At 45.0% G+C, this 13,609-nt stretch overlaps 1 protein-coding gene and 1 pseudogene across 1 annotated transcript; both read right to left on the bottom strand.

The window, feature by feature from the left end:
- Positions 1–519: 519 nt before the first annotated feature.
- Positions 520–4,485, bottom strand: LOC143018376 (uncharacterized; annotated as a pseudogene).
- Positions 4,486–11,314: 6,829 nt separating this feature from the next.
- On the bottom strand, positions 11,315–12,193 carry LOC143018375 (uncharacterized). The gene has a single exon (XM_076173734.1). It carries the CDS (start codon positions 12,191–12,193, stop codon positions 11,315–11,317), a length of 879 nt encoding a protein of 292 aa, XP_076029849.1.
- Positions 12,194–13,609: the final 1,416 nt, after the last annotated feature.

Below are 13,609 nucleotides of genomic sequence, written 5' to 3'. Positions count from 1 at the left end.
TTCTTCTTCTTCTTCTTCTTCTTCTTCGAGTTTTTCTTCTTCTTCTTCTTCTTCTTCTTCTTCTTTTTCTTCTTCTTCTTCTTCTTCTTCTTCTTCTTCTTCTTCCTCTTCTTCTTCTTCACCGCAGTTGGCGGTGTAACCGATTTACCCCCAAACGCCTCTTGCCTCAGGAAAAAGAAATAATTATTACAGAATTTTTTTTTTTTTTAATAATATAACTGCTTTATTCAATATCACAGCATAAATTGGACATATATTTACATATATCAAATGAAAAATCACAGTAAATTGTACAAAATACAAGCACAAAACAGCACAATTATTTACAAGTTGGGCTGTCCTCCGCGGAGGTTGTGGCATATGCCACGAAGGAAGGCAGGGATGGTCTTCTTGCCAGTCTTAAGGTCAAGCACGAGGTTGTGGAGGCGGACCTGAAGTTATTGGTACACCATCTTCCCACACTTGGAAGGGCGGATCCCGCGCTTCTCCTGGAGCAGGACACCATCGACGGTGGCAGTCTCAGCCTGCAGGCACTTGATTAGCTTCCAGACAGTGGGGTTTGAGTGTCCCACTAGGCTGAAGAACTTGTTGTTCCAGCCCTCACAGACATTGTTGGTTCTAGGCTGGTTGTTGAGGGTAGCTTGGTGCATATTCCACTTCTCTGGTGGGAACATGGGCGGCGTGGGGCGGAAGCGCACTGGCCTGATGACTCCAGGCCTGGCGTTGGAGTGGACGTCACGATGGTGGCGGAGCTGGCCAGAAACGTAGGTTGAGTCGAAGTACTCAATGAGTGCTGCAGCATCATCAGGCATGGTGGGGCGTAGGTGTGCCATGCCTGACTTGACGTCCTCTGGGGGAAGGAAGGCGAGAGCACCCAGCTGCCCGCAGAACAGGCAGAACTCGTCGTCAGACTCGTACAGGTTCTTCAGCCCAAGGCCCTGGATCTGCCTCCAGATGGACTGGCTCAGGTGGTAGAAGCAGAACCGGACCTGGACCTCCTCCCCGAAGACCACACGTAGGGCCTGCTCCACAGGCCATTCGAAGTCGATGATTACTGTGCTGGGATCACAGCCACCCTCTTCAAGAACCCAGAAAAGCGTATGTCAAAAGCGAAAATATCGATATGATAGGAATAACCTAAACATGGTTAAATGGTACAGAGTTCGAAGCTGAATTTGATATTGCGGGATTTAAACACTTTCATCAGGATAGAAACCACAAGAAAGGTGGGAGAGTTCTGTTGTACGTTAAAAACAATGTACATGCTTGTGTTTTAGAGAAAGTAAAACAGGATGCATATGATAGTTTGTGGGTTGAGTTAACCCAAACAAATGGACAAAAAATGAATGTAGGTGTAATATATAGGCCAAAGACATTATCATTAGCAGACGACAAAATATTATTTCAAGAACTGTCTAGTTTCTGCAACCGGGATTTTACTGACATTGATTGGATGACCCTTGAACATGACCATATAGGTAGTCGCTTGATTGATTTTCTTGGTGACAATTACTCAATTCAGCATGTAAAAGAGCCCACAAGATACGGAAACTTACTCGAGCTATTGATCACTAGCCGCGAAAGCATGGTAACTGAGGTAGAAGTCGGTGAATCTGTTCCAAATAGCGATCACAACTTAGTTAGATTTAAACTCCTAAAGAAATTGAATAGATACTTGTGTTTCTAAAATACCCGATTTCAGTAAAGCTCACTTCATAGGACTACGTCAGGAGCTTCAGCTTACAGACTGGGAGGCAAAATTAAGCGAAAGACCTGTAGATCAGATGTGGGAAATATTTCAAAATACGCTCACTAAGATGATTCATACTTACATTCCTTTTAAGGACAGACGTCCCCCAAATTAGGCTCGCCCAAAGTGGCTCGACAAAGAAACTGAAAAACGTATTGCTTAAAAAGAGACAGGCTTATAAGAAACATAAGTACTCGGGTGCATCTAATGACCATGAAAGTTATGAATCAATACATAGAGATTTAAAAAAGACAATAATAAAAAAAGAGAGAAAAAAAAAAAACCGACAATACGAAATGAATATCGCTCATAAATCTAAAGAGAATCCCAAAGAATTCTATAGTTACATTAGAGATAAAAAGGTTGTTAGTAATTACATTGGTCCACTATTATCTGCTGACGGTCAACTTGAATATTCAAATAAAGGAATGTGTAATATTTTAAACAATTATTTTAGCTCGGTATTCGTAAACAAAACACCCCAAAGTGAACTCCAAAGTGAAACCTGTGAAAAGTCTTAAGTAAACTTACTCACTACGGTGAATATAACAAAAGAAAAAATTAAAAGGTGTGTAGAGAAACCCAAAGTTAATAAAACAACAGGGCATGACGGCTGGGATCTAAGAATCTTAAAGGAAATGAAAAATGAGATTCTTATTCCATTAGAAATTATTTTCAAGAAATCCATCATATCTGGAGATGTCCCAAGAGAATGGAAGCTGACTAACATTACTCTCATATTCAAAAAATGTGACAAAAAGAAACCAGATAACTATAGGCCTATAAATTTGACTTCAATCGTAGGAAAAATGATGGAAACTATCATCAGAGATGTTATCGAACATCATTTAGAAAGTAATCGTTTTATAAATGATAGCCAGCATGGTTTCAGACGGAAACGTTCTTGCGTGACTAACTTACTAGAATTCTACAACACAGTTATCTCGAATTATGACAAAAGAAACAATATAGATGTAATATATCTAGACTTTGTAAAAACTTTTGATACCGTCCCCCACGAAAGACTACTTACTAAATTAGCTTCACACGGAATAAGTGGTAGTCTATTAAGTTGGACTAGTAATTGGTTAAACGATCGAAAGCAGAGAGTTGTTTTAAATGGAAAACTTCTTGATGGAAAAATGTTACAAGTGGAGTTACTCAGGAGTTCCGTTCTTGGGCCACTTCTATTCATAGTATATAAAAATGATATAGACCATGGACTAAAATCTACTGTTTCCAAATTTGCTGATGATACAAAACTGTGCGGAATGGCAAATGGTCACTTAAACCAATTAGATATTCAAGAAGATTTAGATAAACTACAGCAATGGTCTGAAAAGTGGCTAATGAAATTCAACACAAGTAAATGCAAGGTTATACACATAGGTAAAAATAACAGTAAGTACGATTACAAGTTATTTGGAAATTCGTTAACAAAAGTGGATAGTGAAAAGGATCTCGGCGTAATTATCAGTAACGATCTCAAATCATCTAAGCAGTTTATTTCAGCCTCTGAGAAAGCAAATAAGATTCTAGGAGTGATTACGCTATCTTTTGATTTCAAAAGTCCATCACTCATTAACAAGCTATATAAATCGTTAGTTCGTCCACATTTGGAATATGCTGTTTCCGTATGGTCACCGAATCTCATTAAAGACATTGACAGACTGGAAAAAATACAACGGCGAGCCACAATACTGATTCCAAATATCAAAAATAAATCAGACGAAAATCGACTAAAACATATGAATGTGTTTTCCCTAAAAAAGCGTAGACTCAGAGGTGACTTGATACAGGTCTTCAAAATTCTAAAGAGAATTGACAACATCAAAAGTGACAAAATTTTCGCATTGAATGAGAATCAGACAAGAAACAATGGTCTCAAACTGCCCGGAAATAGATTCAATTTGGAAGTGGGTAGAAACAACTTCGCCAACCGTGTAGTTAATGAATGGAATAAACTTCCTGCACAGGTAGTGGAATGTAGTTCAGTTCGAAGCTTTAAGAATAATTTAGATAAACACTTAAGCAAGAAGCTGTAAGGATTATAATCTATTTTATATTATTTTTTTTTTTTATCATTTGTCTATTTGATTCTCATCTATTATTAGTTATATGTCAATTTATTATCATTTTCTATTTACCTGTTTGTTTATTATTTAACTGTACCTATGCATTTATTTGTTATTTATATTATTATAGTTTTTTATTTATTAATCTATTTATAATTATTATGATTTTTTGGCATCTGACATAGATATGGACCAAAAGGTCTCCTGTCGGCATGCTCCGCATTTGTAATCCTTTGTAACAGGTTGTGTCTTGCGTTGTAGCAAGGCGTAGTCCAAAGGAAGGTAGACGCCGTGGGACCGACCCTGGATCACGTGGAACTGGATGGAGAGTTTTGGAGAAACGGAGAAGGTGCCATCCATGCACCAGACGTCACAGGCTGCTAGCTCCTCCAGATGACGTGGGGTGGTGAAGATGATGACCCCTTTATCTACTTCTTGCCCGTTGTCATAGTGGAGGTTGGATGCCCAGTCGCCGGTGATGACTAGATCCTGCAGAGACTGAGGATTCCTCGGATGGTGCTCAGCCCAGATTCGACGCAGGGCACGCTTCGTAGAGTCGGCCTTAGGCATGCGTGCCTTGACCTCTTCTGGAAGCTCTGCAACCGTGAAGGAGAGGATCTGGTTGGGACGGTCGTTGGTGGTAGCAGCCTTCCTCTTCATGGACTGGCGAGTCTTCTCCACCTGGCATCCAACTGCATCAGCGAGGTGGTTGTGATCCGACACAAACCGAGGTTCACTGACAGTCTTGGTGGTCTTGATGAGAGCAGGGTACTTGAGGGTAGAGGAACGCTTGACACACCGCCAAACGATCTCATCAACTGAAATGGCGACATGCTTCTTGGTGTACATGAAGCCATCCAGACAGATCTTGTGGTCCACTCTAGATGATGTGATGACTTCGAGCTCAGCTGGCATGGTTGTGTAGCTCAGTGAATGTGATATGACATCTCTTGAGAGATCTCCACAGAGGTGTAGGAGAAATTTCTGGTTGGTACGTTCTATAAAATTGAGCTAAAATACTTCATTACAGATTACTTGAAAAAAGGCATAAAATACCCCCCCCCCCCCAAAAAAAAAAAGAAGAAATAGTAAAAATAGTAAAACATATAAATAACAAATCTATATGAAATATATAGTAATACATTGAAAGGGAACAAAAAAAGAAAAAAATAGTTTGTGGCCCAAAAATCGACCCCAGGTGGCCCTTGTGGCCCAAATGTCCTAGGTTGCAGTTTTCGTGGCCCAAATATCCTAGATTCGCATACAACAAACCGCCACAAACCCAAATATGGGACAAAACACCACAAACCCAAGTATGGGACAAAACGACACAAAAACATGCATGCGATATTGCGTCACAACACGAAGTTGAGCCTCTCCCAAGTATACGACAACCCGTCACTACCGGAGCTAACAGGTAACCTCCCTCAGTGAAGAGCAAATATGAACACAAGCATGTAAAATGAAATATCATCACTCCATTCATTGGAACATTCTTAATCACATACATACATACATACATATACCAAGGCTTTTTCCCCCTTCCAAGGGAGGTAGCCACAAAGGGAAAGGCATAAAAACACTCCCACCCATTTCATCCCTAAATACACTCCACACCCCTCCCACCCTTCCTCTCATCTGAGCACCTCCTGGATGACGGGTCATCCCTGAACCCCGCCCACCGCCCTGGGTCAGAAGCAGTGTCGCAAGACACAGTACATCCACAGCAAGGCCGCTTCATTTAATCGGCGACCCCCCCTCTCCGTCCCCCTTTGCATATAAGGAGAGGACGGGGAGAAATCCCTTCGGGCTGCGTCAAAATTTACTCACACATACTACCCCACCCCCCACCCCCCCGCCCATTCCTCCTCATGCAGTCACAACATCATCCATATACAACCATTCTCCACTCACCTCTGTCTTCCGTCCTCTCCCTTCCTTCCTCAACAGACATTCCCCTCTTCCCCAAAGCCCCCTTCACCCCATCCATCCACCTCATCCTAGGACGTCCCCTCATGTTCACTCCCTCCACATCTGCCTTCCATACCTCTTTTACTAGTCTTTCTTCACTCATTCTTTCCATGTGTCATCAACCCTATCTCCCAAATCCTTTTTCACCCCTGTTCTCCTCCTCACCTCCTCATTTCTCACTCTATCTAGCCTAGTAACCCCCACCATACTTCTCAGACACCTCATCTCAAACACATTCAAACTCCTTCTCTCTTCTTCTCTTATGTTCCACGTTTCTGCCCCATACAGTGCTGTTGGCACAATCACTCCTTCATACAGTCTCCTCTTCGCATCCATTCCCAAATGTCTATTTCTCATTACACTCTTTAAACCACCAAGGCATTTACTCGCTTCTCTCAATCTACATTCTACCTCCACCTTCACTCCACCTTTTCCTGCTACACTTGCACCCAAGTATCTAAAACTATCCACTTCCTCCAGTCGCTCTCCCTTAATGTTCACTTCCAGTCTACTGCCACTTTCACCCCTTGTACATCTCATCACCTTACTTTTACCCACATTTATCTTTAGCTTTCTTCTATCACATACTCTCCCAAACTCTGCCACCAGCTTCCTCAATCCCTCCTCTGACCCTGCCACAAGCGCAGTGTCGTCCGCAAACAACAGCTGGCTCACCTCCCACTTTTCTCCATTTTCTTTAACCATCTCCAATCCCTGACTCACTACCCTAGCATTCACCTCTCGCACCACCCCATCCATGTATAAGTTGAACAGCCAGGGCGACATAACGCATCCTTGACGAAGTCCCACCTTTACTTCAAACCACTCACTCTCTCCATTTCCAATCCTAACACATGCTCTACTACTCACATAAAAACTCTTGACAGCTCCCAAAAGCTTTCCTCCTATCCCATAAATCTGCATAACCTCCCACAGTGCCTTTCTGTCTACCCTATCATAAGCCTTTTCCAGATCCATAAAAGCCCAAAAAACATCCTTCCCCTTTCCTATAGCTTTCTCACATATCTGTCTTACCACAAAGATCTGATCTACACAACCTCTACCCGTCCTAAATCCACACTGTTCCTCACCAATTACTCCTTCTGTTCCTCTCCTAATCCTCTCAATTAAGATTCTCCCATAAGCCTTCCCTACTACACTCAACAGGCTAATCCCTTGTAAAGAGGAACTATACAGGCACTACTCCAGTCCTCCGGTACTCTACCCTCTCTCCAGCAAACATTAAATAACCTCACCAACCAGTCCACCATCACTGAACCTCCCTTTTTCAGACATTCTGCATGACATCCATCCAGACCAGGTGCCTTACCTGCTTTCATCATCTTTACAACTGCCTTCACCTCATCCTTCCTTATTTCTCCTCCATTCTCCTCACTCATCACTCTCATTTTCTTCGTATTTCCCACTGCAGCTATCTTTCCTTCCCTATCCTCCTTCACATTCAGCAACTCCCTAAAATATTCTGCCCATCTTCCCCTCACTGCCATCTCTTCCATTATCAACTCTCCATCTGTACCTTTTACCTTTTCTTCCCTACTTGATTCGCCTCCTCTTCCTCTCTTAATTTCTTTCCAAAACATCTTTTTATTACTTTCAAAATTTTCTGTCATACTCCTACCCCATTTCACATCTGCTCTCCTCTTTGCCTCCTTTACCTTTTGCTTTACTTCTCTTTTCTTTTCTTTGTACGTCTCATATGACTCCCCTGTCCTCTTTTGTAACCAATCTGTGAATGCTCGCTTCTTCTCTTCTACAACCTTCTTTGTTTCCTCATCCCACCATTCACTACCCTTTCTTCTATTTCCCCCTGTCCTTCTTGTTCCACACACCATCCTTGCACACTTTAAGACTCCCTCCTTGAACCATCCCCATTCCTCCTCCACACCCATCTCTGCTCTATCCTTTACTCCCTCCCACTCCTCCTTCAGCTTCTTTTCGTACTCCTTCTCCTTTTCCTTTTCATTCAAGGAGTTCACTCTAAGAACCTCCCTACCTTTTGTCCCTTTCCTCCTTCTCCATCTATCCTCCACTCTCAACTTACCTTCCACCAAAAAATGATCTGATATTCCCCCACCCTCTCCCCTTAGCACATGTACATCCTTAACTCTTCCTATCATAATCCTATTTACCACTACATAATCCATTAGCGCTCTATCTACCACCCTTCCCTCCACCACCCTCTCCCATGTGTACTTATGCTTGACTTTCTTCCGAAACACTGTATTTGCTATCATCAACTCTCTTTCTAGACACATTTCCACCATCAACTCTCCACTACGATTCTTTCCTGGAACTCCACACTTCCCAACCACTCCATCGATTGGACCATTTCCCACCCTAGCATTAAGGTCTCCCAGTACTATTACATTGACATTTCTTCCTAAACCCTCTATGCACTCATTTAAATCTATCCAAAAGGCCTCCCTTTCTTCCATGCTCTTCTCACTGCCCGGCCCATATGCACTTACAAAGACCCACATCTCCTTTCCCAGTTTCACCTTCATCCACATTATCCTTGAGGAAACCTCCTTCCACTCCACTACCCCTTTACCTATCTCCTCACTTACTAGAATAGCCACCCCTTCCCTCCCTCGCCCTCTCTTCACTCCTGATAACCTCCCACTTACACTCCCAAACATACACTCACCCTCCCCTTCTTAATCACAGAATAAGAATATCCCAAGCTTCTGAAGACGGGTCTTGTACCCGAAATCACGATCTAGCAATAAAGGCTGCCTACAGTGAAGCCAAGAGCCTCCATTCAAAGGAGAATAAGACCATAGTAAGGCATATGGAAAATTATAAGCGCAGAAATAGCTAGCATTTTCAGTGAGGTATGCACTGTATATATATATATATATATATATATATATATATATATATATATATATATATATATATATATATATATATATATATATATATATATATATGCAATACAAACACTAGAGCGTGTGTTCACAAATGCGTAAGTAACCTCTAGGAAAAGTAAACTAACGAAGCTGTAAATTATACGAAAACGCTCTGCCTCGTTAGTTTACTTTTCCTAGTGGTTACTTACGCACACACACACACACACACACACACACACACACACACACACACACACACACACACACACACACACACACACACACACACACACACACACACACACACACACACACACACACACACACACACACACACATATAAGTCTAAATAAAAATATTCTTCTAAAAACTCTGTGGAAGTCGGGGACAGGTGGTATTACGGTGACACTTTGTCCTAAAAATATTCTTGAAAAAGCGCTTGGGTAAGTCGGGGTCAGGTGGTATTCTTTTTCTTCTTCTTCTTCTTCTTCTTCTTCTTCTTCTTCTTCTTCTTCTTCTTCTTCTTCTTCTTCTTCTTCTTCTTCTTCTTCTTCTTCTTCTTCTTCTTCTTCTTCTTCGTGCTGGGGATCCCGTGTTGGGGTTCCGCCCCGAGGCCGAGGCCGAAGGGGAAAACGAGGGATTAGAGCGCGGAAAGCTGCGGCCGTAGGCCGCTGTTTGCGCAGCCAAGCCCCCGGCGAAGCCCGCGGCTTTTATATATATATATATATATATATATATACATATATATATATATTTATATACACACACACACACACACACACACACACACACACACACACACACACACACACACACACACACACATATATATATATATATATATAAATATATATATATATATATGTATATATATATATATATATATATACACAAGCAATCACATCACTGTGATACAAAAATGCAAAATAACCACAGGAGAAGGGCAACTTGTGGACAGTAAGTACTTTCGTATATAACATCTTCAGACTAAAAGACAGAGGGAATTGACAACATCAAAAGTGACAACATTTTCACAGTGAATGAGAATCAGACAAGAAACAATGGTCTCAAACTGTTTGGAAATAGATTCAATTTGGAAGTAGGTAGAAACAACTTTGCCAGCCGTGTAGTTAATGAATGGAATAAACTTCCTGCATATGTAGTGGAATGTAGTTCAATTCGAAGCTTTAAGAATCATTTAGATAAACACCTAAGCAAGATGCTGTAATGATTATAATTTATTCTATATTATTTGTTTTTGTTTTGTTATCATTTGTCTGTTTGATTCTCATTTATTATTAGTTATATGTCAATTTATTATTATTTTCTATTTACCTGTTTGTTTATTATTTAACTATACCTATGCATTTATTTATGTATTTTATTTATTTACATTATTATAGTTTTTATTTATTAATTTATTATTATTATGATTTTTTTTTCGCATCCGACCTAGATATGGACCAAAAGGTCTCCTGTCGGCATGCTCCGCCTTTGTAATTCTTTGTAGGTAGGTTTGTGAATTTATTCCCAGCGGAGCTAGCCGATTTAGGGACTGGCTTGTAGTTTCTGAGTGGTTTCAAGTAGTGTGTTTGGAGATGTTAGGGAAGTGTTGGTATGATTTGGAAAGTTGTGTAATTGGGTAAGAGTTAGATTTTCACTTTTGGGCATGCGGGCGCATGTGTGTGTGGGGGGTGTGGGGGTGTTTACAACAGTCCCCCAACTGCGGAGGAGCAGACGAGGTTGGCTGCGAGGACGAGGAGGTCGGCTTTGGTGGAGTCGTCCGCAACGAGGCGTTCGAGGGCTGTGGCAGGATCATTGAAGGTTGTCCTTAGTGAGATTCCATTGCGGGGCACAAGAAGAGGCAGTGCTTGAAGGATACTTCCGCGCCACAGGTGCAGCGGGAAGTGGTATATTTGGTCCGCCAGTGATTCACCCGTATCCTGCTGACTGTTGCCGCAATGAATGGGGGTAGAGAGGAGAAGGTAAGAGGGGTCGGTCCAAGGCAGGTCCTGAGGGGCCATCCTCGTTCGACAGCGGTAGAGTGGTACTCCGATTTCCAGAGGTCCCAGGCAGCGCGGTCAATTTTGCAAAAGAAGTCATGTGCAGAGGGTTGGATTGGGGTGACTTTGCTGTTAGGCAATGTGGCACCTGTTTTGTCTGCCATCTCGTTGCCAAGGAAACCCACGTGCGAGGGGACCCATTGGAATCTGAAGTGGACTCCCGCCCTGCCGGCCTCCGTTAGAAGGCACAGGACGTCGTTAAGGATGGCGGGACGTGACGCACAACTGCCATTCTGGATAGCTATCAGACGATTTCGAGTCTGATAGCACCGGTATCTGCGGTGGCGGGTGGGGGAGGGTGAGTACTTTTCACACTGCCTCTCTGATGGCAATGAGCTCAGCCGTGAGGATGATGGTGGGGGGTAGTTTCACTGGGTAAGCTTCCTTTGTGCTGTGCAGGTAGATGCCCGCTCCTGAGCGCCCATCTTCGAGCACTGATCCGTCTGTATATATCAGCAGGTCGTCAAGGTATTTGAGCGCAATCTGCTCCCTTGCTCGCGCTGCAAGCGTGTGTGGGTCGGGAAGGTTAAGCTCCACCTCAGGAGGGGTGAGGGCCCACGGAGGTAAGGGGTCCACCTGGCATTAGACAATCCTCCGGCGCTGGCCGGGTTGGATTTTGGCCTTCTTGCAGGTGTCCTTTACTGTAACGGGAAGGCCGTGAACGGGAACGAGGGTGGAGGCTGAGTTCCAGCTCTCATCCATCTCTTCATCTGTGGAGTTGGGTACCTTTGCAGAGCTGAATAGGTATGTACAGGCATCCTTCTTCAGGCAGTGCCAGAGTGGTAGGAGGCCGGCTTCATTGTAGACTTGGGCCTGGGGAACCGACTTTGCCAGTCCTAGCCCTAGGCGGAGCGCTTGGCACTCTACCCGAGCCATTCTTTGCACGGCCGTCAGAGGGAGGTCGTGGAGGGCGGGAACGCCGAAGAGAAGGCGGGAACGCACAAAACTCTGAATGATGGGGATCAGAGTTTCCCTGCGTTGGTCCCATTTCTCCCGACGGGTGACTCTGACAAGATTGAGCGCCCGTCTGGCACTGAGGCAGACTTGGCTCAGGTGCTCGTTCCAATGGCCGTCCCACTGGAAGGTGACCCCCGGGTAGCGGACGGAGGCAGCGGGTTTCACAGCAGTACCGCAGACCGTGATTTGATTCCAGTCCGGATACTGACCTGCGTTGCAATCCTTGCTGTGCACCGGCATGTATACCGTCTTGGTCCCAGAGAGGGTCAATCCAAGATCCATGAGGTGGTTCACGACCACGTCCACTTGCTCTTGAAATACCCCTACCTCCGCCCGATGGTTCGCCGAGTTATTCTTTGGCCGTCGGTACCTAGACTTCATCCAGAGGGCTATGTCGCCCGCGTAGGCAGTGACTACGGTGTCATGTCGCACCCCCTCTCCCAGCCCCGCTAGTAGCAGGGTGAAGAGTAGGGGGGCGACGACGGAGCCTTGGGGGACCCCCATGTCGATTTTGGCTTGTGAGCTTATGATCCCTTTCCACCGGACCGCTATCGTTCTGTCGGTGAGAAACGACTTCACGAAGTTGAAGGTTGCCGGGGAGACCCCAACGGACTTCAGCTTCCATAGGAGCTTTGTGTGCCAAACGGTGTCGAAAGCCTTGGAGATATCTAGAAAACAAGCGAGAAGAATTCTTCTCTGCCTTCGGGCTCGCAGGATGTGTTCGGTAGAGCTTCACAACGTGGTCCGTTACCACGACTGCATGTTTCCATGCCAGTGGTACCACCCCTTCTCCCCAGCATTTGTTGTAGATCGCCAACAAGGATTGCTGGAGGGCGGGAGGGAGGTGTTGCAGAAGTGGGTACGTGATTTGTTCTGCATCTAGGGATTTCTTGATGGCCTTTATGGCCCTGTGGCCCCACTTCAGCTCGAAGAGCGAGAGGTCCGTGTGCTCCCCCTTGGGGGGGGGGGAAGGTCCACAAGGTCATCCTGGGCTGGCCGGGAGTTGCGCTTCTCAGCGGGGAGGCCAGATGTGGAGCTTGGGTTGGCACATGGGTGGAGGAGCCGCTCCGCCTTATGCGCGGCGGTGCGTAAAACCCTCCCATCGGGGGCCTTGAGGTCATCATCGGGGGGGCTGTAATGACTCTTAATTTCCTTGAACCTCCTCCACGCTTCGGTGAGGTCCAGCTTGTCCTTCTTGACGATTTTCCAGTAGTGTAGTTTTGTTTGAGCAGTGGTCTTCTTGCACAGAGCTTTGGTCTGTTTCATTGCGATGTAGGCGGACTCCGAGCCTTCCCTTCTGTACCGCTGGTAGGCCAGTTTCTTCTTTTCGACGGCCTCCTTGCAGTTCTCCGTCCACCAGGGATGGCCGCGTCTCCCGTGTTTACCGCTGGTTATTGGGATGGCTAGCCGGGCCGCCTCGAGCACAATGTCCGTAAAGAGGGTGTTTAATTCCTCTACCGGGCGGGTGAGCTTGAGTTTGAGGTGGGCGTCGGCTAGGTGGGCTTGGAAGGTCGTCCACTCCGCTTTTCCCAGGTTGAAAGTCGCCTGAGATGGCGAGGGGTGGGCAGTGGGGGTGAGGTGTAAGGTGATGGTGATGGGGGGGGGGGGTCGGAGGACAAAGGGTCGTCCTGGACCGCCCATTCAGCAATCCCCGCAATGTTTGGGGATGCGAAAGAGAGATCTAAGGCTGAGATGCCATTTCCTGGGCAGTCAGGTAGCCTAGTGTGCCTCCCATCGTTAAGAAGGACGATGTCAGCCGCGTCTAGTTGGGGGCATAATTCTGGTGAGGAATGGGGATATCCGTCCTCCCAAAGGGCGTCCCTTCTCTTGAAGTCACCTACCACGATGCAATTGTCCGGGAGGGTTCCCAGCCACTGGAATTTACGCGACGTGGTTGGGTTGTAAAAATTGAGGATGTGT

This window comes from Oratosquilla oratoria, chromosome 34, assembly GCF_046742065.1.
Source record: "Oratosquilla oratoria isolate Oo_2021 chromosome 34, ASM4674206v1, whole genome shotgun sequence".
In the NCBI taxonomy this organism is placed as follows: Eukaryota; Metazoa; Arthropoda; class Malacostraca; order Stomatopoda; family Squillidae; genus Oratosquilla; species Oratosquilla oratoria.
Note: the sequence above shows the minus strand (reverse complement) of the source record. Positions and strands in the feature narration are given on the sequence as shown.